General features: G+C 50.3%; 1 protein-coding gene across 1 annotated transcript in view; it reads right to left on the bottom strand.

Annotated features, from left to right (window-relative positions):
• The window catches only part of RYR1 (ryanodine receptor 1), a 92,006-nt gene that overhangs the window by 42,172 nt on the left and 23,754 nt on the right, over window positions 1–26,080 (bottom strand). The window contains 28 exon segments of the mRNA XM_020978561.2: window positions 533–622; window positions 1,022–1,100; window positions 1,246–1,409; window positions 2,195–2,335; window positions 4,940–5,030; window positions 6,164–6,384; window positions 8,017–8,186; window positions 8,320–8,440; window positions 8,543–8,654; window positions 9,717–9,903; window positions 10,073–10,208; window positions 10,552–10,646; window positions 10,738–10,870; window positions 11,236–11,350; window positions 12,449–12,722; window positions 13,099–13,245; window positions 13,380–13,491; window positions 14,560–14,760; window positions 14,866–15,135; window positions 15,629–16,250; window positions 16,789–17,015; window positions 18,420–18,506; window positions 19,001–19,166; window positions 21,980–22,140; window positions 22,327–22,459; window positions 22,945–23,348; window positions 24,298–24,506; window positions 24,954–25,128. Of these exon segments, the coding sequence (XP_020834220.1) occupies window positions 533–622; window positions 1,022–1,100; window positions 1,246–1,409; window positions 2,195–2,335; window positions 4,940–5,030; window positions 6,164–6,384; window positions 8,017–8,186; window positions 8,320–8,440; window positions 8,543–8,654; window positions 9,717–9,903; window positions 10,073–10,208; window positions 10,552–10,646; window positions 10,738–10,870; window positions 11,236–11,350; window positions 12,449–12,722; window positions 13,099–13,245; window positions 13,380–13,491; window positions 14,560–14,760; window positions 14,866–15,135; window positions 15,629–16,250; window positions 16,789–17,015; window positions 18,420–18,506; window positions 19,001–19,166; window positions 21,980–22,140; window positions 22,327–22,459; window positions 22,945–23,348; window positions 24,298–24,506; window positions 24,954–25,128 (5,043 nt within the window).

Genomic DNA, 26,080 nt, shown 5'->3' on the forward strand with positions numbered 1-26,080 from the left:
CCTAGGCCTTGGTTCTGTTCTCTTCAAAAGGTGGAGGGAGGGGCTGGACTGGGACCTCTAAATTCCCTTCCAACTCTTAATCTATGATCTGATTCCTGCCTCCCCCTCCCAGTCTCTTTCTCACCCTCCCATCTGCATCCTTGTCCTTGGGAATAGTTGAGGGCCCTAGAAACCATAGTCAATCTGAGACATGTTAATCCTGGAAGAGTGGGGGCTTTGGTCAGAGCTGCAGGTGTCTGGAGCTAGAAGGGAGGAAGCTGGTTTCTAGGGGGCCCAGGACAGGAGACGGGGAAGATTTGGGGAGCCAGTCCCAGAAGCCAAGTAGTGCTACATGAGTAAGAGACCATTCCAAGGAGATGCCCCCAAACAGGACTGGGGGTCTGAGTTCATGCTCAGTATTACTGGCCAGGGCTGAGAGTCTGAATAGGGAAGTTGGAATGGCATCGTTGAGAGGTGAGCAGGGGTCAAGGTTGGTGCCTGGGGTCCAAGACTAGGGTACTAGGGCCTAAGTTGGGGGTGGGGAGTTGGGCACCTTTTCTGAGAAGGTCTTGTAGGGCCGAAGCATGTGGTGGGTCTTCAGCTCCTCGTCAATGTTCTCCCCAAATGACCAATTGTTCTGAATCTGCAGGAGAAGAACAAATGTCAGTCTCAGTATCTGTCCACTGGGAGCCCAGGGCCCTGAGGAGGGAGTCTTCTGGAGGGGCAGGTTGTCAGGCTGGACATCCCAGAGGGGATCCTTGATTCTTTCCCTTGTATCGGGGTCCTGGGGAGAAGGAGCCAGGTAGGGAGTGGGAAGGAGTCCTAGCGAAGAGCTAAAGGAGCCCCTGAAAGATTGGCGGGGTCCTGGGGAGAAGGAGCTGGGTAGGGAGTGGGAAAGAGTGCTAGGGAAGAGCTGAAGGAGCCCCTGAAAGTTAGATTGGTGGGGTCCCAGGGAGGGTTTGAGGGGGTGTGGAGGAAGGGTTTGGGGGAGGGTGGAGGAACATCTGGGGACTGGGGGGCTGGAGAAACCTGTTGCCAGCACCTTGTCAAATGCCCACTTCTCATGTGTATATTCTGCAAATTTGTTGATGAAGGAGTCAAGTTTCTCAGGAATGATCACACTGAGGGTGGGAAGGGAATGGTAAGTGGGATGAGGTTTGGAGGAGTTTGGGATGCCCAGAGACATGCCCCCTGCCCCTGCTTTTCTTCCCCCATGCTCCCAGCCCAAGGCCTCCCCTCCTCCTTCCACGTCTGAGATGGCCTCACTTGAGTGTCTCCACGGGCCGGGGGTCAAAATTGCCCTCTGCGTCCACACTGGCCTTTTTCTCGGCCTTGGAGGAGTAGGAGGCATCCACATAGTCTGGGGGCAGGGCCCCTGCAATGGCGCACAGGCACGGCATGGACATGCGGTAGAGTTCTGGGTCATATTTCTGTAGGGGCCCAACAGGTCACTGTGAGGCCAGAGCCCCAGCTCTGCCCAATGCCTGCCTGCTCAAAGCAGGGAGGGGGAAGCCTGAGTCGTAACCCCATCCTCGACATGCCCTCTTCCCTACAGCCAGGACCCTTTAACCCCCAGCTTGCTCAGTGACTCCTACCCCCATCCTACACCCAGGAGCCCAGAACTACATCCTCCCAATACCCTTCTCTTTCCCTAAACCCTCACACTTTGGAACCTAACAGATGCAAACAGCAAGCGTGAGGCAAACACCCAACTCCTTGGGCATGCTGAGCTCTCGGGGCTCAGCAGCTTCAAATTCCTACACCCAATAGCCCGGAAGATAACATTCCCTAAACATTCAAATTTCCAAGACTATCAAATACTCTCTTTTCTGGCTTTTTCCATGAACCCCAGATTCAGAGAGGTCGAACCCTCAAATGCTCCCAACACACATCCCAATTCCTCAAACCTGATGGACACCCTCCCTTCTTCCCTGCACCCCCACAGTTCAAGGGCCCCATCCCCCTTCATGCTCCCAACCTGCTGAACTCTAGGACTCTTGCTGGCTGTCTTTCTGGGTCCGCACTGCTTCTCCCCCACCTTGCTTTCAGAACTCTTGCCTCCCTCTTGATCCCTCCATAACTCAGGGCTGTCATTCCCAGCCCTCGGCCTTCCCCGTTACCACGCCCTCACATCTTGGGGTCCTTGACATTCCGGTGGCTTCCTCCAGGAGCCCCCCCCCACCCCAGCCCATGGCCTCCCCTCTTGGGCCCCCACCTTGTGGGCCAGTGACTCAAAGATGCCCCAGAAAAGCTTGCGAGTCAGATGCAGCTCCTCCTCAGAGGTGACCCCATAGTTGGCCCAGCCTGTGGGGAGGCAGTAGTACTTCCAGCAGCGCTCATAGTGATTGGTCAGGAGCTGGGGAGGAAGGAAGGAAGGAGGGAAGGAAGAGAGGGAGGGAAGGAGGACAGGAGGGAGGGAGGAAAGAAGGAAGGAAATGAGGAAAGGGAGGAAAGAAGAAAGAGAGGGAGGGAGGAAAGAAGGAAGGAAATGAGGGAGGAAGGGAGGAAAGAAGGAAGGAAATGAGGGAGGAAGGGAAGAAGGAAGGAAGGAAAGAAGAAAGAAAGAAAGGAAGGAAATAAGTATTTATAAGGCCTACTATGTGCCAGGCATTGTGCCAAGTGCTTTACCAATATTTCCTCACGTGGTCCTCACAACAACCCTGAGAGCCAGGTGCTGTTATTATCTTCATTTTCAGATAAGGAAACTGAGGCAGACAGAGGTAAGTAAGAGCGTGAGGACAGATTTGAACTTGGGTCTTCCTGACTCTAGGTCTCACGTGTACTGCAGCGTCCCCAGCACATCCTGGGCCAAGGTGAGGGGATGCTTGCCGAGGGGCTGCATCAGAATCTCCCTCTGCTACTCCCTGAGACCCCCAGTCTGTTCTCTCCCTATCCAAATGATTATGGACATGTTTATCTGCACACATGTCTTCTCCTCCAGGAGAAGGTAGCTTCTTGAGGGCAGGAATTGTTTCTTATTTTATCTCAGGGTGCCCAGGGCCTGGCACAGGGTAGTTGCTTAATAAATGTTTGTAGACGGATTTAAGCCTGACAAACAAATACAATTAAGGGGAGTTAGAATTAGCTGAATGGCTGGACCCCCAAATTAGTCATTAATGGAAGGTCATCTCCAGTGGAGGGCCACAGGGATCTGTGTTTGGCCCTGTCCTTTTTTTTGTTTTGTTTTGTTTTTTAATCAGTGACTTAGATAAAAGAATCGATGGCACTCTTCATCAGATTGGCAGATGGCATAATGGATGGAGGGAAAGCTAACACTGGAAGGCAGAGTCAGCATCGACAGACCTTGACAATTTAGAACATGGGGCCGAATCAAATGAGGCAAAAATCACCTTCCCCAGTACAGATGGTCATGAAAATTAGATTTTTTCCCCCCTTTCGGAGGCAATTGGGGTTTAGTGGCTTGCCCAGGGTCAAATTTGAACTCAGTTATTCCTGACTCCAGAGCTGGTGCTCTATTCACTGTACCACCTAGCTGCCCCTGAAAATGAGCATTTTCACTGAGTAAAAGGGAGTAGAGGACAAAGAGCAGGTCATGTCATTTATTGGGTGAAGTTCAGACTTTTTTGCTTGATATTCAAGGCCTGCCACAACATGGCGCCAACCTGACTTTGAATACATCTCATATGACTTCCTTCCATGCATCCTTCCTTCCTTCCCAGGAGCATAGATTTGCAGCTGAAACTCAGCCCCACCTTTATTTTACAGATGAGGACACTGAGGTCCATAGAAGTTACATGACTTGCCCAGGGACATAGAGTATTAGAGGCAGAATTTGAACCCAAATCTTCCTGACTTCAAGTTAAACCCTCTATCCACTACACCACATTTCCCTTTTTCTTTTTTTCTTTATATTTTTCTTTCATTTTTAAAATACATTTTACTTAACCCCAACTGCCTAAACGACTATATATGTAATATATATATGTATATATATATATATACATACATACATACATATATATATACATACATATATATATATACATACATATATATATACATACATATATATATATATATATATATTAGTTTTCAACATTCACTTTGATAAGGCTTTGAGTTTTAAATTATCTCCCCCTCTTTCCCTGCCTCCCTCCCCAAGATGGCATGCAATCTGATATAGGCTCTCACACTTCCCTTCTTGCATTCTAACTCAGACTCCTAAGGCATTGAAAATGCCCCATGATCTGTTCACCTCCATCCATTTGCTTATTGACACCTTTTGCCTGGAGCACCCTCCTTCCCCACATTGAATTTCTCCTTATCCTTTGAAAAGTGATTAGTTTTGCTTGACTGTGTGCATCTCTATTATAAGGGCTCTGTTTTCTTTTTCTTTTTCTTTTTTTTTTCCAATAGGGATGGGGAGGTGAAAGGTGGCAAGAAAAAATATATTTAAGTAAAAAAAATTTTAAAATGAAACAAAAAGTCTCAACTCAAATCCTTCTCCTTTCCCAGCCATTTTCTTTGAGAAGCTGGGTCTTCACTGACCTTTCCCATTAATCTTGCATCATAGCTAACTGGTTGAGTTTAGACTCTGAGGGTAGGGCTAGCATCTTATCCACACTTCATATCTCCCCTAGCACTCAGTACAGAGCTTGGCACCTATAGGTGTGCCATCCATATGTATGGAATTGGAATTTGATGAATGGATATGCTCACTTGAGAATCTGGACTGTGGATAACAGGTGACATGGAGCCAGGGAGATTTGGGTGCAAATCCTATTTCTGACACACTAGCTGAGTACCTCTGGGCAGCTCTCTAAGACAACAGGTTGCAGAGAGGATGCCAATCTCTGCTGGCAGAGGGAATTTCCTCACCTCGGATTTCTCTGGGACCAATGAAATCACAGGTCCACTCTCACCCTACACCAATTTGGAATACATGCTGATTAGAGACCATCTACAGCTTCCCTTTCCCCCATTCCCCAAGCCCAGGCACCTTGAGGGGCATCTTGGCAAACTCGTTGAGGATGGGCACATCAAATACCAGGCGACGCAGAAGATGCTGGAGCATGGATGGACGGATGTACCTGGGGCCAGGGACAAAGGGTTGTTGGTATTAACATGAGTGGTAAAGGTAGGAATGGTTGTCATTGAGGAGAAGCAATGGGTCTAAAGAGAGCTAGCTTTGGAGACAGGAAGACCTAGGTTCAGGTGCCACCTCGAACCCAAACGGGTTGTGTGACTCTGGAGAAGTCATTGCCCCAGGCTCAACTGCACATGCAGAGTCTATATCAAGTTGCTTGCCTTCCCAAGGAGTGGGGAGGGAAAGAAGGGAGGGAAAGAATTTGAAACTCAAAATTTTAAAAAAGAATGTTAAAAATTGTTCTTACATGTAATTAAGAAAATTAAGAAAAAATAAATTTAATGTTAAAAATGTAATATTTCATGAAAAAATAAAGAGCGAGGGGAGGGGTGCTCTGCCTTGGAGAAGGAGCTTCCTCACTGTTCATGCACTATACCAATGAAATGGCTGGTCCAGTTGAAATAGTTATAATAATAATAATAATAATAATAATAATAATAATAATAATAATGATGATGATGATGATGATGATGATGATGATGATGATAATAAAGTAGAAGCTTTCTCACTTGAGCCTTATATTAACCCTGAGAATTAGGAAATATTTCTTCAGGGATGATAATAATAATAGTAATAATAATGATGATGTGGAGGCTCTGTCACTTGAGCCTAATATTAACCCATGAGGTAGGGATTTTTTTTCAGGGATAATAATAATGATAATTATAGTGATAACTAACATTTATATAGTGCTTACCATGTACCAGACATTCTCGCAATTTCATCAGTGTGAGGAACTCCTAATGTGAAACCTCTCTCCACTGACTGGGTCCTATAACTTAGTCTCAGAAGCAGGCATTAAAGGTATTATCAACATTTTCCAGGTGGAGAAACTGAGTCTCAGAGAGGCTAAGTGATTTGCCTAAAGTCACACAGCACAGGGGGCGGGGTTTAAACCCAGGTCTTCCTGGCTCCAACTCGAGCCTTCTCTCTGACCACTCCCCGTCACTGCCCATCTGGCTGGTGCTGCGGTCCCCTCGCCTCCTCTCCATGGGGTCTGGCCCTTCCTCTTCCCCCTCCGCTCCCACCCATATTCACAGCCCTGTCAGCAGAATGCTCGCTCTCCCCTGCACACACCTGCAGAGCGCCATAAGGCAGTCCTCAATGACATCTCGCTGGGCCTTGGTGAGAGAGCGTCCTCGAGACAGGCGGTAGACAGTGTGGAGCATGGAGTCCACCATGATGGCACGGTGCTCTGTGCTCGCAAACAGTGGGGCGCACTTGGTGATGAGAGGAAGCACAGCTGTGCACAGGTAGCGGTTCAAGGCCAGGGCCATCTCCGTGGTGCTGAAAGCCGCCTGGTGAAGGACATTGGAGGGTCACAGATCTACAACTGGGAGAGGTCACCTAGCCCAGCTCCCACATGGTACAGATGAAGAGACTGAGGCCCAGTACTGTGTCAGGTTTGGGATTCAAATGCCGATCCTGTAACCCCATGTCCAACCCTTTTCCCATTGACACTTAAGGGACCGAGCCCAATCAGTCATTGGCCTAGGGTTGTTACTGAATGGGGAGGGGGTAGAGCAGAGTGGATGGCTCTTTGGGGGCTACTATACTTACTATACTATACTATACTATACTATACTATACTATACTATACTATACTGTACTATACTATACTGTACTGTACTATACTGTACTATACAGGCTATTATTAGGGGCTGTTAAGACGGGGAGTTCAAATGGGGATAGTATCAGAGGGTTATACAGGGGAGGGGGTGCTAGATAGAGCATGTGAGTGCTTGAAATACAAAGGGCGGTTAATATAGTGGTGGATCAGAGCATGTGATATGGAAGAGCTGTTAACATTAGGGGCTGAAAAGAAGGTGTGGCATTGTGGTCATACAGGGGTCATACACAGGAGGCTGTTAACATGGGAGACCAAAGAGAAGGTATGGCACGAGGGTCCTATGGGGGTCTTATATGAGGGAGGCCAAGGAGAAGGTGAGATGTGGGGATCATATGAGGATCTTATATGGGGGCTATCAATATAGGGGGTCAAATAGAGCTAAATGGAGCAAGATCTGGGACTGTTATAGGAGTGCTGGTTGGAGAGAGTTAGCCGGGGGTATCGTGGAAATGCTGTGAAGATGAACTGATGCCAAGGAAAGTAAACAGAACCAGGAGAACAATTTATACAATAAGCACAACAATGTGAAATGAAATAACGCAGAAAGACAACAGAACTCTGATCAGCACAGGGGCCAATGGTGACTTCAGAGGACTGACATGGAAACATGGCTTCTACCTCTTGGCAGAGAGGTGGTGGTGTGGAATGAGGTGTGCATGGTCAGGTGTGGTCAATGTAGTGATTAGTTTTGCTTGGGTGTTTATTTGTTAGAAGGGAGGGTTCTTTTCGAAGAAGGGCAAATGACAGTATATGGGGGGGAAGGTGTCAATAAAACAGTTGTTTTAATGTTAAAATTTATCCCCAAAGAAATGAGAGAATGCACCTCCTTCCACTCATTACAAAGGTGTGGGGGACTAGGATGGGGGGTACTACATACACTGTTTGATCTGGTTGATGTATTGCTGAACTGTTTTCTTTTTTAAAAATCTTTATTATAAGGGAGTCTCTCTGGAAGGGGGAGGAAGGAGGGTTCTAGTGAGACATGGAAGTGATATTAAAAATGACAAATATTAAAAAGAAATGCTAGACAGGATGTACTCAGTGGGAAGGCTCTATAGGGCTGTGGTATGGTGGTGGTGTTGTCATGGTAACAGTGTTACATGGGGGATTTAGCAGGAGGATTATGGGGGGCTATTATATAAAGGAATGATATATGTGGGCATTCTAGGGGGGATTTATATTGGGCTCTTATGTGAGGGAGTATTATGGGGTGTTATGGGGGAAGCATTCCCTAAAAGAGTGTTTGGGGGATCTGTGGGAGGGGTGAGGCTGGGGGTGGGGTGGGGAGCAGATCACTCACCGTGTCCAGGGAGGCAGCTGCCCGCATGTCAGGCAGGAAGCCTACGTCCAGTACGTGGAGTAGGAAGTCCTGACTATCGATGCCATAGACGCGGTCCAGGAAGAGGACCATGGGGGCCTTGTGGTCGGGTACAAAGGAGGCTGACATCCGGGGCTGCACCAGGGCCCCATCTGGCAGAGGGCATCCAGGAGGGATATAGTTAGACTCCATCCAATTCAACTGCCCCCAAGTCCCTGATCCCCAGAGGCCCGGCTTCCAATCTTCCCTTTGAAGGAATCCCCACCTCTTCCCCAATCCCTGTACCTTTCCCCAGGGTGGGGATCTGAAGGGGCAGGCTGATAATGCCCACGAGGTCATCCAGGGGCACCAGGGAGCGCAGGATGGCCCGGATCCTTAGAGCTTCTCCCTTGCCAGCCTGGATCAGCTGTGATGGCGAAGGGAACGGAGAAGGGCAGACCTTGACCCTCCCCTCTAGTTCCGTTGCCATGACCTCCGCCCAACTGTCCCCCTTCGCCCTGACACTCACATGAGTCTCGGGAGCACAGCGTCCCAGCAGGTCAATCAGGGCTGAGTAGAATGACATGATGGCATGTCCCAGGTGCACACGGTTTTCTTCGGGGGCCTCCTCACCCCCATGGCTGGGTGAAGAAAGTCAATTAGTCGGTCAACAACCATTGATTAAGAACCTGCTATATCCCAAGCATTGTGCTAAGTGTTTTCCAAACATTAACTTATGAGGTCCTCACAACAACCCTGGGAGGTAGGTGGTGTTAACATCCCATTTTACAGGTGAAGAAACTGAGGCAGACAGAGGTTAGGTGACTTGCCCAAGGTCACACAGCTAGTAAGTTTCTGAGGCTGGATTTGAATTCAGGTTTTCTTACTCCAGGCTTCGAGCTCTATCCACTGCCTTTATAAAGAAAGAAGAATCCCTGCCCTCAAGGAGCTCACAGTCTAATGGGGGAGACAGCATGCAAACAACCAAATCCGTAGAAGACATATACGGTATAAATGGGAGGTAATCTCAAGCAATAGCGGTGGACCAGACAAGGACTCCCAGGGGAGGTAGGAGGACTGATGAGAAAATGAGGCTAAGCTGGGACAGGCACAAGCCAGGAAGTTGCGGAAATGACCTGGAGATCAGAACACCTGAGTTCGAATCCTGTTTCAGATGTTTATTACCTGAGTGTCCCTGGGCAAGTCACTTAATCTCTGTTTGCCTCAGTTTCCCCATCTACAAAATAGGGATAATAATAATACCTTCCTCCTGGCATTGTTATGAAAATAAAATGAGGTAATTTAGGCAAAGCTCTTTACAAGCTTTTAAGTGCTATGCAAATGTTAGCTAGTAAAAGATTAATTGGCCTGTCCAAACACACTTCGGGAGGTAATGAGCCCCTCATGAGTTTGGACCTTTAAGGACTGGACGACTAGACCAGTGATTCTTAACCTGGGAGTCTGTGAACTTTTATTGTGGTTGTTGTTGTTTTTTTTAAATATTTTGATAACTGAACTTCAATAGAATTGGTTTCTTCTATAATTTGGTGTATTTATGAATTTAAAAGCATGATTGTGAGAAGGGACCCAGGCTTCACCAGACTCTTAGGGGAGTCCAGGACACAGAAAAGGTTTAAACCCCCTGAATTGCCAGAACTGGGGTGGGGGGCTGCTTTTAATTCTGGGATTCTGTGGTTACTTACTGGTCCCGCCTCCGGTCCTTCCTGACACCTGGGCCGTCTCGAGCGGGGTCCTCTGAGATCCGGATTGCCTCCTCCATAGCGGCCAGCAGCCCTGAGCCTCCCTCTCCTCTCAGGGCTGGACCAAAGCATTCAGGGCGCCGGATGAGCAGACGCACCACGACGTTGGCATTCTCTTCCACGCTCTCTCCTGTGTGTGTTGGGTAGGCGAGCAGGTAGAGAGTTCAGGCCTCAGAGGCCAGTCAGCTGCCCTCCTTACCTCATGCCCTGACTTCACGGACACAATCCCTTCCCAGCCTTCCTCCCTCCCTCCATGGAGCCTGCCGGGACTCCTGTTCCCTTACATTCCGCATCCTCACCATTAACAAAGACCGCAAATCTGAGGAAGTCAAGATAGCGCTCCCCGCCACCGGGGTTCCAGCCAATATCAGGGTAGCCCTTGGCCAGCAACATTGGGCAGCTCTGAAGGCCACAGCCAGCTAGGTATGAGACTACCTGAAAGGGAAAGGGGAAAGGGATGGGGTCATCCAGGCCACCCCCTGGCCCCCACATGTACACACACACACACACATACACGTCAAGACTCTCATGGGGTCGTTGAATTTAGACCTAGAAGTTCCCATAAGTCCCACCTCCTCCCTGTAAAGGGGCTGCCCTGTGTATAGAACTGTGTGAGGGCAAAGCTGTGTTAGCCAGTGGCCCTCAGAGGACAGAGTCCAATCTCCCCTTTGGCTGGAGGACTGACTTTCCTGAGAGTCATATTATCCCTCAGGCCACGGGGCCAGGGTTGGGGCAGGGGGGCCACTCAGAGGACCTGGTGGGTCCAAGGAATCCCTACCTTTTCCAGGTCCTGTTCCTGAAGGGCCAGGGCCAACTCATTGTTGTCTATGACCGAGGCAGCCGCCACGTCTAGTGGCGTGGAGCCCTGCATGCCTGCACGGGGGACAGAAGGATGATTCAGGAGTGGGGAGGGACACGGAGGGCCTGGGGATGGGGCTGGGCCTCAGGGCAGCAGGGGACTCACCGAGGCCAATTCCGCTGTTCTCCAGCAGATAGCTGAGGTGGTCAAACATGGACCTTTGGTTTTGGCGACTGATGCGACAGAAATAGCAAAGGAACCGACAGCAGCTGGTGACCATTTTGGGGAAGCGGATTTCCTAAAGGGAGGACAGGCAACCTCGGGCTGTGAGCGAAAGCCTTCTCCCTGGCCGGCCAAAGTTCTGAGAGTCTTCTTCCCTCAGCCTGTCTTAAGGGAAGCTTCTCCCCCAAAATCTCAGGCTCTGATTTTTTTCCCCTACCTACGTGTCTCAGGAGCTGAGAGCCTTCATTCCCCTGAAGTCCCAGCCTCTGAATTTTTTCTCTCTCCCTTTTACACTCAGGTTCTGAGAGCCTTCTTTCCCCTGAAGCCCCAACTTCTGAGAATCTTATTTTTCCTATCAAACTCGGCTTTGAAAACCTTTTTCCCTCTGTTGCATCAGGCTTAGATAGACCTCTCTTCCCAATAGTCCCGGTTTTGACTTACCTTGGACTCTCCCCCTCCTAACACATTGACCATAACTTCCATCACTGTTTCATGCATCCCCAACGCCCTCATCAGATTTGGGTGCTGGTAGAAAACCTTGTTGTTCATGGTATTCCTGCACAAGAAAGGAGAGATGGGGTTATTGGAGTCACCGAGTCCCTGGCCCACTGACTGAGGGGGAGAGGAGGAAACAGAAAGCCTCGGCTGCGATTATGGAGAGATGGTTTTCTGGTCGGTCATGGGTGGGCTGGGAAGAGGTGTGGTCGAACTCCTGGAAGAGGTAAATAGGGCCAGGGAAGGTCAGAGAGTCAGTTCCTAAAGATCTCAAAGTCCTGAGGCTGGCCATGAAGAAAGTAGCTGAAGCTAGGGAATAATGGTTAATAACAATAGCCAACATTGATTCATATAGCAATTTCCAAAATACTTTGCAAATATTATCTCGTTTGACCCTCACCATTACCCTATGTGGTAGGTGCTATTATTATCCCCTTTCTGTGGAGAAGGAAGCTGAGTCCCCAAAAAGTTTAGGAAGATCCGTGCTGAGGATCACACAGCTAATAAGTATCCTAACTGGGATTCCAGCTCAGGTCCTCTTGACTCCAAGTCTGGAACTCCTCCTACCATACTACCGAAGGAAATAGGGAGAGAAGTCAGGGACAGAGGAGAAGAAGGAAAGACAGCGGTGATATGGAGGAATGAAATCACACAAACTCATAGAACCTGGAGTCGGAAAGAACCTCAAAGGGCATATAGGTTCAGACGATAATAGATTTAAGGCAAGAAAGGCCTTAGGAGCTCACCTGGGAGAAAGCCTAGTACAGTGGACAGATAACCAGCCTCAGAGTCACACAGACCTGAGTTCAAGTCTCACTTTTGAGATACGCTAACTGTGTGACTCTGGGCCAGTCATATAACATATCAGTGATCTAGGCAACTTTCTGTATGTTGCAGAGTGCAGACAGGGTTATGATGAGGGACAGATGAGATAATATTTATGAAGTGCTAACCTGCATTGCTAGGAAGAATGTCCTTACCTGGGAGTTCCCTAAGCCAAGAATCCCAGGCTCAGCCCATCTCCCTAGCCTCAGGCCATCCATCCCAAGCACAAAGAGGAAAGAGAGAGCAGAGATCAGTAGAAGCAGGTCGGGATGTGGGGGATGGGGGGGAGGGATGGCTATCAGCCCAAGGCAAGGGTGAAGGAGGGGAGGGTTACCCAATGCTCTGTATCATGAGATTCTCTTCCTGTGGTCCCATCTGAACAATGAGCAGGGAGCGGATCTGGCATAGACATTCCAGGAGGCTCATGGTATCCTCCACAGAGGATGGGGATATGGTGTAGGCTCTGGGCAGGGCACGGAGCAGCTCCCCAACGCCGTCATACTGGCGATGGAGGAGGCTGAACATGACTCGGACCAGCTCTGGGTTCTGGATAAAATCCTCTTGGGCCCAGCGCACCATTGTGTGAGAGACCAGCTCCTGCAAGGACTCTGAGGATGAAGAGGAGGCAAGGGTAGGTGGAAATAGGGCAAAGGATCAGACCATCCCCCCTCTACTTCCCTGTATAGGGGCCAAGCTGTGTCAGCAGCGGGACTTGAATCTAGGTCTTCCTGGCTCCAAGGCTGGCTCTCTATCCCCAACCCCAGGCTGCCATATTCTTACCTCCTCCCACCTGCTACTTTATCTCTGCCTTCTGTTTCTGTCTTTCCAGCTCCCTGCCTTCTCTTTGCTATTTCTTCCTTATGTTGCTTCTCCTGTGGCTTTAGGTGTACCATGTTTCCCCACTCGGGCCGGGCACTTCCCCAGGCTAGGTCATGCCTCCCCTCAGGAGGCCGGGTAGGGCATGTCTGGGTTTCTCCTCCTCACCAGGCTTTTTCTCTTCGGGAGCAGGGGTCTCCTCTAGCTCCTCCTCCTTCTTCTTCACCAGCTTCACCTTTTCCAAAAAGCTCATCAGCCGACCTCCCAGTGTGGTCTCTTCTTCCACCTCCTCCTCCTCCCCCTCCAACTGGATGCCTAATAAAGGGAAGGGAGTGTATGAGCTGGCCTGGTCTGGGGGGAAGGAACCTAGGAGGGAGCCAGGCTCTTCCGGGAGATGGGGAGAAGGGGTGGCCTCTGAGAGAGGTCTAGAGAAGGGTGTCCCTCCTCACCACAGTGCAGAAGCAGGTCCTGGTGAAAATCTAACAGCTCCTGCCGAATCTCATCCGGGACTGGACAATCCTCCTCATCTTCCCCCCCTTTGAAATGCAGAAGCATGTTGATCTGGAAGGAAACCAGAGTCTGATGGTCAGAGGACAGAGTGGGGCCAGAGAATAAGGTCTCATGGGTCAGGGCTCTAGAAATGGGGCTTGAAAACCAAGGATGAGAAAGCAGAGAAGGCAGAACGGTCATGGAGGCTCAGTGGTCAGGGACAAGAGATGGAGGACTGGAGTTCATAGTAAGGAGTTGAGGGCAGGTCAGAGGGCAGGGACTGGATGGAAGGTCAAAGGCCACAAGTAGGGGGTCAGAAGTCAGAGAAAGGGAATCTGGAGGATCAGAAGTTAAGAGTGTGTGGGTGGGGGGAGCTAGAATGTCAGAGTAGGGTTTGGAGGGTTGTGAATGGGGGACAAGGGGTCAAGGAGCAGAGGAGGGAAGGTCAGTGGTCAGGGAACAGGGGATGAGGGTCAAGGAGCAGGGGAGAGAGGGTCAGAGATCATGGATCAGGGGAAGGAGAAACAGATTCAAGGAACAGGGGGTGGAAAATTGGGGGTAGGGGTAAGGGAAAGAGAAGGGAAGGGAGTAAGGAGTTATATAATACCTACTATGTGCAAGGCACTGGACTAAGGGTTCAGAGAAGAAGGAGTAAAGGGCCAGGAGCCAGGGGTGGAGGGCCAGGGGTCAGGGGGGTGGGAGGGAAGGGTTAGGGGCCAGAGAAGAGGGGGATGGAGGGTCAGGGGGGTGGGAGGGAAGGGTTAGGGCCAGAGAAGAGGGAGATGGAGGGTCAGGGGTCAGGGGGATGGGAAGGGAGGGTTAGGGGCCAGAGAAGAGGGGGATGGAGGGTCAGGGGGATGGGAAGGAAGGGTTAGGGGCCAGAGAAGAGGGAGATGGAGGGCCAGGAGTCAGGGGGATGGGAAGGGAGGGTTAGGGGCCAGAGGAGAGGGGGATGGAGGGCCAGGGGTCAGGGAGGTGGGAGGGAAGAGTTAGGGGCCAGAGAAGAGGGAGATGGAGGGCCAGGAGTCAGGGGGGTGGGAGGAAAGAGTTAGGGGCCAGAGAAGACGGGGATGGAGAGTCAGGGGTCAGGGGGGTGGGAAGGAAGGGTTAAGGGCCAGCTGGGGCTGGGTCATCAGGCACCTGCTCCTGGGGTGGAGAGCGGAACTCTCGGGTGCGCCGGGCAGTCTCTGCTGCAGACATGGTGAACGCCCTCATGAGCAGGCCATAGCGGATTCGCTGGTTGCCTTGAAGGCGGTTGACATAACGCTCTGAGAAGGCAATGAGAGCCTCCACGCGGTGCTGCAGCTCCTGGTCACAGAAGTACTCCAGCAGGTGACACATCTGGAGGCCGGAGAAAGTATGAGCCCATGGGCAGCCAGACCCCCATCATCTGGCAGTGGCTGACCACGGCACAGGGCTGTGCATCAGGACCACCACTCAACCCACCTGTAACTTGACTGATTCTGGCAACTTCATCTGGAGAAGTCCTTCCTCCACAGCTTCTTCCTCCTCTCCCTTCTCTTCTTCCTCCACCTCTTCCTCCTCCTTCACCTCCTCCTCCTTTTCTTCTTCCTCTTCTTCTTCATCCTCTTCCTTCTCTTCTTCATCCTCCTCTTCTTCCTCTTCTTCCTCTTCCTCCTCCTCTTCTTTGAAAACCTCAGGCTCAATCATCCTCAGAATTTGCTTAACATCTTCATCTCCAAAGATGCCCATCACCTGTGGGACCAATTCCAGACCGTCACTTGGTGTGGACCTTAAGGCTGCCACCATTGGAGGTCGACATCCCTCTCCTTCATCATTCTATACTACTCATGTTCCTCTCCATGTCCCCTCTGCTTCCCCAGGCCTGTCTTCTCCCTGTCCCCCACACAATCCCCCTCTCCCACCCCTTTCCATCTCAGATCCCAGGACTTCTCCCTCACTGAACCTTCCTGGGTCAGTCCCACAAACTCTTCCCATGTGGTCACCCAGCCAGGGTTGGGTGGGTAGGAAGGCTGTATGTGATACAGGATGTTATGAGAAAGAGAAAGGGGGCAATAGGTCAAGAGAGTGAATGGTCAGTGGAAGGGGGTGACTGATGGATGGAGTGAATAATTGATGGATATAGTAAGTGATTTGTAGTCAGAGTTAGAGGCTGTGAAACATGGAGGGAGGCTGATGGATAGAATTAGTGACAGATGGTGGAGGGAGTGAATAACTCGGTGATTACCAGCAGAGTAGACACCAGTTTGAGGACTGGAACAAACTGAAACTCCACAGAGCCACCCACAGGGTCCCGGGCGTGCTGGCCTCCATCTCGCACAGCCTCCCCTAGCATTCTCAATGCCTTATCACGGAGCACCTCCAAAGGTATGGAGGGGCTGAAGCGGGCAGGGGCCTCAGCAGAACCTGCCCCTACCAGGGATGCCACGAAGCAGGGGGGAGAAAAGTGGAGAGGGGGGCGCAGGGAAGTGGAGGTCCCCACACCAGGCAGCCCGTGACGCCGTGGGCTCTCCTCCCCAGGCTCAGTGGGCGGGCTGGGAGGGAAGAGTGTGATGGTGCTGGTCTCTGGTGTCAGCGGCACGATATACTCATTGAGCATGGAGCGTCGGGAGCGGCAGGCACTCTCCAGGTGAATGCTGATGAGCAGGTCATAGTAGCCAGCTCTCAGTGGGCCAGGGAGGTGGGCATCCTCGATGGCATGAAGCAGCTGAGCCTGGTCCACGTGGCTGCAGAGTGCGTGGGCCACTCGGTTGTTCCCCAAGGCACACACAGCCCGGTAGAGGCTCAGTGTGTGGGAGTGGAAACGCTGCAAGGATAGGCGTTCGGATAGCTCCAGGATGTCCATACAGCTGTGGCCAGAAGAGGGGAAGGAGAGAGACAGAGAGGGATGAAGAAAGAGACAGAGACATGGCAGGATTGAGAGAGGGAAGACTGGGAAAGGCAGGTGTGGCAGGAGGGGACAAGAAAGTACAGATAGTGAGAGACAGAGTGGGAGATAAGGAGGGAGGGAGGGAGAGATAGGGACAGATATGGAGAGATGGTGAGGAATAGGAGGGAAGGAGGGAGAGATTTAGGCAGAGGTAGACAGAACGAGTGAGAGATTACAGAGAGACATAAACAGAGACAGAAAGAGAAAGGGAGAGAGACAGAGACAAAGAAAAAGGGGAGAGACAGACAGACAGACAGACAGAGACAGAAGGAAGGAAAGAAGGAGAGGCAAAGACAGAGGGATATGTCATGTACAATAGAGAGAAAATAGCTACAGAGAACCAGACACATAAGCTTGAGGAGGGTGGGGAATCTGAGAGGTTCTAGGTTCCCCAGGGTAGGGGCAGAGGGATTGGAGGGGTCTCCTGAGGCTTGGGCAGGGTGTGGGAGGGTGCTCACCGATTCTCCTCAGGGATGTGCAAGGCCATCATGGTGAGTGGGTCCTCACACTGCACAGCCCAGCCCAATCGGTCACCTGCCCGGTGTGTCTCCACTTGCAGGAAGTGATTAGGCATCCTGCTCCAGGATACGGGCATGAGCATCTGCACCTCCAGGCGTGGGGGGCACTGTGGGGCTGGATTCTTCCGCTCACTCAGGAACATGGCAGCTGACAGAGGCATGATATTCTGATGGAGGAGAGGGAATGGGGCCAGGAGGAAGTTGAGTGATTTGAAGGTCAGGGAGTCCATCTCCTACCTTTCCCAGTTGTTCACACATACCTTCCTTCTGCTTTATATCAGCCAAACTGGACCATGTTGTTTCTTGCTCTCCCCACCTCCCTGCCTTTGCTCACACTTTTTCCTGTATTTATAATGTTCCTGGCTAGTCACCTGATCCTCCCAGGGTCAGTAATGGCCTTCCCCCTCGGTCCTCACAGAGCACTTTGCCCTTTGGACAATTCATGGAATAGTGTATGTTGGTGACACTGCAAGCTTCCAGAAGGCAGGAACCTAATGCTATCTAAACTTTATCTCTCCTCTAATGATTTGGTCAAAGTCAGTGAAAGTTTGTGTAATTGATGAATGAGTGAATAGATCTCTCTCATATTCATCCCACCCATGTATTACTCGTTCCAGCCACTCAACATCCATTGCACACTCATAGTATCTATCCATCCCTCAATGACTCTATCCATCTAACCTTCCTCTTATCCACTGACCATATCATTCATGCTTCCATCACTTATTCATATCATTCATCCCTCATCCTATTCACTGGCCACTCCACCCATGTATCAGTTATTCCATCCATTCATCCATCCTTTGAATTATCTATCTAGCTATCTGTCTGTCTGTCTGTCTATCTATCTATCTATCTATCTATCTATCTATCTACCTACCTACCTATTTTTCATCCCATCCATTTGGCAACTCATTCCATCTATGAATCACTGATCCCACCCAGCCAACATTCACTCACTCCATTGATCCCTCAGTCTATCCATTTGGCTGCTCCATCTATCCATCCATCATTCTTTCCACCCATCCATCGATCCTTCATTTTATCCACTGGCCATCCACACCATTCATGTATCATTTATTCAAGCCATACACCCCTCACTCCATTTATCTATCCATCTAGCCCTCGTCCCATCCATTGGCCACTCACTCCATTCATGGATCACACACCTCAGCCAACCAACACTCATTCCATCCATCCCTCAATCTACCCATTGGCTGCTCAATCCATCTATTTATCACTCCATCAATCCGCCCCTGTCCCATCTCACTTTGGGGCCACTCACTTTGCCCACGTATCATTTACTCCCTGTATCCATCAATCGGTCCATCCTCCCCCCCATTCACTGGCCACTCACTCCAACCACAGATCACTTTCTCCATTCCTTCATTCATCCATTCATCACTCACCTAACTCACCCATCACTCAATTCATCCATCCATCCAAAATTTCATCCATTCTTGCCACTTCTTCCAGGAAGCTCCTGACCACCCCAGACCACTGAGATTTCTCCCACATCTGAGCTTCTCCAACTCCCCTGTGCCTAAACACCACAACGCCTGCCCCATCACCTTCAGCTTTCCCAGTTCAAACTGCATGACATTTTGGTTGGTGGGCAGTACAAAAGCAGCTGGAAACAGCTTCGTGTTTGGCTCCACCTGGTGGAGAAAGTAGGGAGAACATGAGGCGTGGACCACAGTTGGAAGGACAGTAGGGGAGCTCTAATTCAGGGTCTCTATCTGGCAAGGTCCCCCAGGCTAGATGTGACCCAGAAGTTGAGGGTTTGGAAAATTTTGGGAGGGAAGAGGGGGACCGAGGCAGATCTAGTGGGAACCCATGCCTGGGCCCTGGAAGAAGAGGAAGCCAGGGAGGTGGTGGGAGATGTGTGTGTTGGGAAAGGGGAGTGGCCTGGTCAGAGGCCGGAATGAGGATTTTATGGGACGGGGATGGGGAATCATAGGGTTGAGTCTTGTCTCTATAGCCAGCCTGTGGTGGTCTCTGCTCAGCCTCCCCCATAGGACGATGGGAGATAAGAAGTGGGGAAGGCTCAGTGAGAACTTGGAGATGGGTGGACTGATAAGGAAAATCCATTCAGGGCATCTGGCTGAATGGTTAGGGGGAGAGGTGGGAGACTCCTCCGAGTGAGACTGACCTGGAAAAAGGTGTTGCTCTCTTTTCCATTGGCCGTGAAGGTCATGAGGCCAGTGGCCAGGTCCACCAGGCAGCCGATGACCAGGTCTGTGTGGCTGATGCGTCCTTGCTGTCCTGGGCTCACAAAGTCCCCACCCCACACCATGTAGCAGTTACTGCGCTTCAGGCTAACCAGGAGAGAGGAGAGGGAGGAGTCACTGCCCTGAGCTCCAGCCCCAAGAACTCCAAGATTTAGATCGTGACCTTGAACCCAGAGGAGTGAAGACCTAAGAGCAGACCTTTAACCTAGATACCTAGGATCCTGCAGGCCCTGGAACCCAAACCCTAACCCCAGAAATCATTCCAGGGGCAGCTGGGTGGTGCAGTGGATAGAATACTGGCCCTGGAGTCAGGAGGACCTGAGTTCAAATCCAGCCTCAGACACTTACTAGCTGGGTGATGCTGGGCAAGTCACTTAACCCCGATTACCTCAAAAAACACCCCAGAACAAGACCAGAAATCATTCCAGAGATCCTCAGTCACATCTTGACCCCAGAGACATGCCCCCTCCCCTCCAAAAGATCCAGAGTCCTGAGGAGCTGGGAGTCAAAGCCTGAGCCCAGAGACCCAAGATTCCAACACGATTTCTTGAAATACAAAGAATCGAGCTGGAAGGCACCTTTAAGGTCTTCTAGTTCACAGTCTGTCGACCAGCATTTATAAAGTACCTACTGTGTGCTGGGCATTGTGCTAAGCACTGGGGATACAAAGACGGACAAAAGCACAGTCCCTGCCTACAATGAGCTTGCTTTCTATCAGCAAGATAGCGAGCTGGATGGATGAAATGAGTGATGGGTGAGTTAGGTGAGTGATGAATAAATGACTATGTCCACTTAAGATAGTTTCATTGTAAATGCCAATGCCCAGAGTCAGGAGACGCCATGTTGTGTTTGAGGAACAGGAAAAGGCCAGTGTTGGGGACCACAGCATGCATGGAGGGGAGTAAGAACACTAGGAAGGTAAGAAGGGTCCAAGGTGGGAAGGGCTTGGAAAGACAAATAGAGAATTTTCTATTTGATCCTAGAGGCAAGTGGAAGCCCCTGGAATTCACTGAAAAGGGAAGTGACATCATTGGACCTGGGCTTTAGGAAAATCATGTTAGTGGCTGAATGGAGGATGGACTGGATTGTGAGAGCCATGAGCAGCTACTGCAATGGCCCAGGTGTGAGGTGACTAGGGCCTGGACCATGGTTATAGAAGAGTGAGTGAAGACAAAGGCCATGAAGAAATGACAAGATTGGAAATATGGGGGAAGTGGGAACAAGGCGTCAAGGATGCCGTGGCAGGGATGAGCTTGGATGCCTTCACCAGCGAAGTTGGTAAGAGAGCAGGCTGTGGGGGAATAGAGATCATGAGTTCTATCTTGGACATACTGAGTTTGATTTGTCTCTGCAGGCCTGGAGCTCGGGAGAGAGGTGGGGGCTGGAGATAAATCTGGGAATCATCTGCTTAGAGGTGATAATTAAACCCACAGGAGCTGATGAGGTCACCAAGTGAAGGAGTGTGGAAGGAGGAGAGAAGAGGGCCCAGGACAGAGCCCTGGGGATGCTCACAAGCTAGTGGGCATGACGGGTGAAGGTCCGGCAAGAATCGGGTGAACCAACATGCTTGTGGTCACAAAGTCTGGATATGAGTGAGAGAGCTGGGATTTGAACCTAGGGGCTCTGACTATCTTTTTTATGGTAGCGATGTCAGAACTGGGAGAGGATTATCAGAGCTGGGAGGGGCCTTAGAATAGGGGATGTCAGGGCTGGGAGGGCCTTAGAACCGGGGATGTCAGAGAGGGGAGGGGCCTCAGAATAGGGGATGTCAGGGCTGGAAGGACCTTGTGAGTCACCTGGTCTGATCTTTCTAATCTACCTTGTGGTTAACAAGTGTGGCCATTGTCCAATTCGATTCAGCTTTTATTCTCTGCTCCCCACTATGGGCTTTCCATGAAAGCTTTGCTCAGAGAAACTTCCCTGATCCCCTGGGTTGTTAGCGCTCTCATTCCCCTCTCATTTTGCCTTCTAACGCATTGATTTGTGTCCATGTTTCATGCTCCCAGGAGAAAGTAAGCTTCTTGAAGGCACGGAACAGTTGCTTTTTCCTGTCTGTATCCCTAGCACATAGTAGGTGCTTAATAAATTCTGGTTGGTTTGGACTGACGACTCCAGAGAGGGCGTATGAGGGGATTTTCTCTGCCCATAAGGACGGGAGTGTGAGGATGAGACCGTGTAAGAAAAGAACTAAGAACTAGAAACTTCCTACAGTTCTCAGAGGCAGTGAGAAGGCGTGGGCTCAGCTCAGTGCAGGGTAGCTACTCAATAAATGTTCCTGGCTCAACTGACTGGATGCCCTTGAGGTTCTGTGTCTGTATTCCTGGCCCCTAGCGTGATATCTGGCATACGGCAGGCGCTTAATGGGTACCTCTTGCATTGAAATGGAGCGGGAGAGTACCTTAGAGATCATTCAATTCAGTTTCCTCATTGAACAGAGGGGGAAACTGAGGTTCAGTGACAAGACTACTAAGTGCCCTGAGTCCTTTGCACATGGTAGGTGTGTAACCAACATTTGCTGAATTCAGAAGCTGGTAGGTTTAGATCTGGAAAGAACCTGAGAGTACCCTTATTTGTAGAAAAGGCAATGGAGGCCCAGGTAGATGGTGGCAGAGTTGGGGGTTGACCACCATTCCCCTGTGATTCCAGACTCTTCCACTGAACCACACCCCCTCAATCCCTTCATTTTACAGGTGGGGAAACTGAGGCCCACAAATGTTAAATGACTTGCCTAAGGCCATCCAGCAGATCAGTGTAATGATTTGCCTGGTCTCCTCACTCAGAGCTTGTGGCTTCTCCCACTATCTGAGGCTGTTTCTGAGTTGTGTCTGCCCTCCCCTCCCAGTGCCTTGTGGTCCCCACATTCCCAAGCTGCAGAGCATCCAGATCCCTAGGGACCTGACCTGTTGTATACATTGCCTCGCTCATCCCCCATGGTCACCGTCACAGCCCGGACTTTGCTGAGATCGAAATTCATGTCATACTGGTGGTAGTCGGGGGTGACCCAGCCCACCCACACCGAGCTGGGCTCCTGGCCTGCGAACACCCGGACCGAGTAGTAATACTAGGAAAAAGAAGGACAGACGTGGAGTGTGGTGAGTGGCACAAGAACAGAGGGGACCCCTCCAGCCCTCTACCAGTACTGGCAAATGCTAAGTTGGGACAGGCCGTTAGGGAACCAGATTCTGGGTTCTCTATGGAGGTGTGTTAGGACTCTACCCTAGGGCCCCACCTATCACATAATCCTCACCGTGGTGGTGTTGAGGATAATCTCGGGGTCATCCCTATCGTCAGCGGGTACCACATCGTGAGGAAGTCGGGGCAAAGCAGGCGTGGCAGGTGGTTGGGTCATCATGGCTGCCTTCTTGGCCTTGAACAAGAACCTGGAGGTGGGGTGGGAGAGAAGAGACATAAGAGCCCTTCCCTCTGAGCCCACACTTCCTTGTTTCTGTGTTTTGGACATCATGGTTACCTGCTCCCTCCGCACTAAAAAAAGTCCCACCAAGTCATCAACTTGAGGAAAGAAACCCCAGAGCTATCCTATCCACCCCAAATGGAATATTTTAGGATCTTTTGGGGTATGTCGGGGTGCCCAGTGTTGGGGGCTCCTCTGAGTATACCTGGTCCTCTTGACATGCCAGAGTATGACCTCAATTTAGGTCGGATTTAGAGGGGCCTTGGTTACCCCCTACCTCAACCCTCTCATTCTATAGGTGAGGCTCAGAGAAGTTCTCACGGCTAGGAATGAGCAGAGCTGGCTCTTGAACTCACTTCTTCCATATACCTACAGTCGCCTTCCCACCTGATACCACGTTGCCTCATTTTGGGTTGAGATATACTGCCCCAGACTGGGACCCACTGCACTCACCCCCTCTTCTTACTCTTCTCAGTGGCAGCATCCTTCTCATTCTCAGCCCGGGCTGGGGACCCTCCTGCTGCCTCAGCCCCTGTCTGAGAAGGGCCCCCCTCTTTGGTGGGCCCCCCATTCCCATCCTTGTTCCCCTCAGCCTCGCCGGTGCGTCCTGCTGAACGTTGCAGCTGCTCATAGTCGGGGTCAGGCTCTGCCGCCCGGACCTCATCATCCCCGGGCGGCTGGGGACCTGGGGGAGCCAGAGGAGTGGCCCCTGGAGTGCAGCGAAAGTGCTGATAGAACTGGACGGGAAGGCTCAGCCGTAGAAACATCATCTCCACCAGGCTGTTCTGGGAGCCCCACGTGCGATGAGTCAGGCGCAGGCAGGGAGGCGAGTCCACCGTGCCATCCACTCGGGTCACCTGTGGAGGATGGGGCATCAGCCCCCAGAAACCACAGAGCCCCGAGATGCAGGATTACCTTCTGCCTGAAGCCTTTCTCAATAGATCGCCTCAGCTGTGAGTGTTCGTCCTCCCCACCTTCCATTGTACTCATTCGTTCTTTGCTGTATTGATTCACTCTATCTTGATGTTTGTACATGTTCTTGTTGAATCCTTCATTAGAATGTAAGCTCACTGTGAGTGGGGATAGTTTCCTTTTCTGGACTTGTATCTCCAATGCCTAGCACAGTGCTTGACACAGTAGGTGCTTAATAAATGTCCACTGCTTGATAAGTTAGATCTATTTAAGAAAACCAGACTAAATATAGCCAAGTCTTGATTAGTGCAAACAATGAATTATTCCCTTGGAAGCGGTTACATTGTTCAAATTCCCATTGCCTATTTCCATTGGGCTGAAGACAATGACCATATTTTTCTATAATTATAACCCCAAATAATGTGAATTTGAAACATACAACCACTTCAGGGCATTCATTGTTGACACTAATTGGCACATAATTAGCCAAAGATGGAAAACAGTAAAAGTTAGTGAGGAACACACTAAACTGTACCTAGGTGTTCACATTTCTCTAAATCTCATACCATAATTAGAGTGTTTTGGAGCTGGAAGGGAACTTCTAGCATGACTCTCTTATTTCAAAGAGGAAGTAGAAGCCCAGAGATGTTAGACCCCACACCTAGTAAGTGGCAAAGGCAAAAGTGGAGCCCAGGTTCTCCTGACTCCAGCCCAGCTTCCTTCCCTGTACTGCACTCTCACAGCAAGTAATATGAGTCATGTCCCAGGCTCAGATCTCCAACTCCCAGTTAAGTGTACCCCACATTGATGTCACAGAGGATCATCTGAAAGGGGGAAAGGCAGGAGAGGAGGTTGGGCATCTCTGGTCCTCTAAAGGGAAGGGGGAGGTCTCACCTCATAATGGGGATGGTCGGGGGGCATAGGTTCAAACTGCGGCAGACTCTTGCTGAACCAAGTGGTGACAGGTCGCTGCATGTTGATGGCAAAAGGCTCAAAGCCCTCCTGGAGTCCACAGATGGTGAAGTAGCGAAGAGATCCCACATCCTGGCCTAAATTTAGGCGTCCCACCTGGCCCAGACCCAGGCTGCAGACAGGGAGGAATCCTGGGTGGGAGGGAGGGTGAGAGGGGCACAAGAGGAGGGGATGAGGATCACAGAGGTTCAGAAGGCAGATAATAGTAAGTCCCACGTCTCTGAAGCTTTTAAGTTTACAAAACACTTTCTTTACCAGCAACCTCTGTGAACCACAACAGTAATAATAGCCAGCATTTACATAATACTTTAAGCTTTGCTGATCTCTCTTCAAACATTATACCATTTTATAGGATGCCTGGGAAGTAGGTGCTAGTATTACCCCTATTTTACACATGAGGAAACTGAGGCAGACAGAAATTAAGCGACTTGCTCAGTGACTATGTGTCTGAGCTGGGATTCGAACTTATGTCCTCCTGACTCCAAGTTTGGTGCTCCTTCCACTACTGCCTCAAGGGAGACTCGAGAGCTTTGGGGACAAGGGAAGACTGGAAGAGGGGCTAAGATGGGCATCCTTACCATCCCTGATCTCAATCTCCTTGAAGGCTGTCTCTGAGCCCGAGTCGGACATGAGCACTTCTCCATTGAGTGTGAAAAGGATGGTGTTCTCCGAGAGGTCGATCATACACCCAACGACATCTCCCGGCTGCCAGGGTCGCCCAAATGGTTCACTACCCACGTGCCAGCGCTGCCCCTATAGATGTGCAGAATGAGGGATAGCCTTGGATGAGAAAGAGCATCACAGAGGTACTTGGAAACATTGAGAACTGGGGAAAAACACAGATAAAAGGTATCATCTTCCAGGCACGGAAGAGTGAGGAAGATCCTTAGCATTCTCTTCATTCCCCAGCATTACTCCCAAATTCTACCTCTGCTTTGGGACATCCTCTGCCCTTTCCCTTAGAATCAGGGAGGGAGGAGAATGTGCCTGTCTCTGGGTGCCTGTCTATTCTTGTCTTTAGCAAAAATTTGGATGGATTAGTAGATGACTGAATCAATAGATCATACCATAGGGTGAGTCGATTAAAGAGTTTAGTTGAAGGATAGATATATGAAAGAATGAATGAATAAATAAAAATTTGTATGGATGAATGAATCAATAGACACGTGGATGAATAAATGAAAAGAAGGGTGGATGGATAGAGGAATGAATCAATGAAAGAAAATTTGGAAGGCTGGTTAGGTGAATAAGTAGATGAATAAATCAATAGCTGGGTGGGTGGATAGATGGATGAATGAATATTCAAAATTAAATAGAGAGATAGATAAAAATTGCCCTTTGGATTTTTTTGTGATTTGTTTTCTTTTAGGCTCTCCATCAAAGTTCATTTTGAAAGGAAATGTCTATGGTCAGCAATGAGAAGAGAGGGAAGAGGGAGAGAGGAATGTGGCCTATTGGCCCTGATGGTTCATAGGGTCCATCTTGCCTGTCTCAGGGAGGGCTAGGGAATGACGGTGGTCCTATATTCTGGAGGCGGACAGAGAAAAAGAGGGATTTCTCCTTCGGAGAAGTCAGATGCACTGGGGATTCATCTGGGGGGAAGGTGGGTGGATGACAAGCCAAGCACAGAACAGGACTAGAGCAAGCCTGGGGAGAAGATTCTTCTTACAGGAAACGTTATTGGCTAGGGTACAGGTTAAGAGGA

This window comes from Phascolarctos cinereus, unplaced genomic scaffold (assembly GCF_003287225.1).
Source record: "Phascolarctos cinereus isolate Bilbo 61053 unplaced genomic scaffold, phaCin_HiC Scaffold_726;HRSCAF=1367, whole genome shotgun sequence".
NCBI classification, from domain to species: domain Eukaryota; kingdom Metazoa; phylum Chordata; class Mammalia; order Diprotodontia; family Phascolarctidae; genus Phascolarctos; species Phascolarctos cinereus.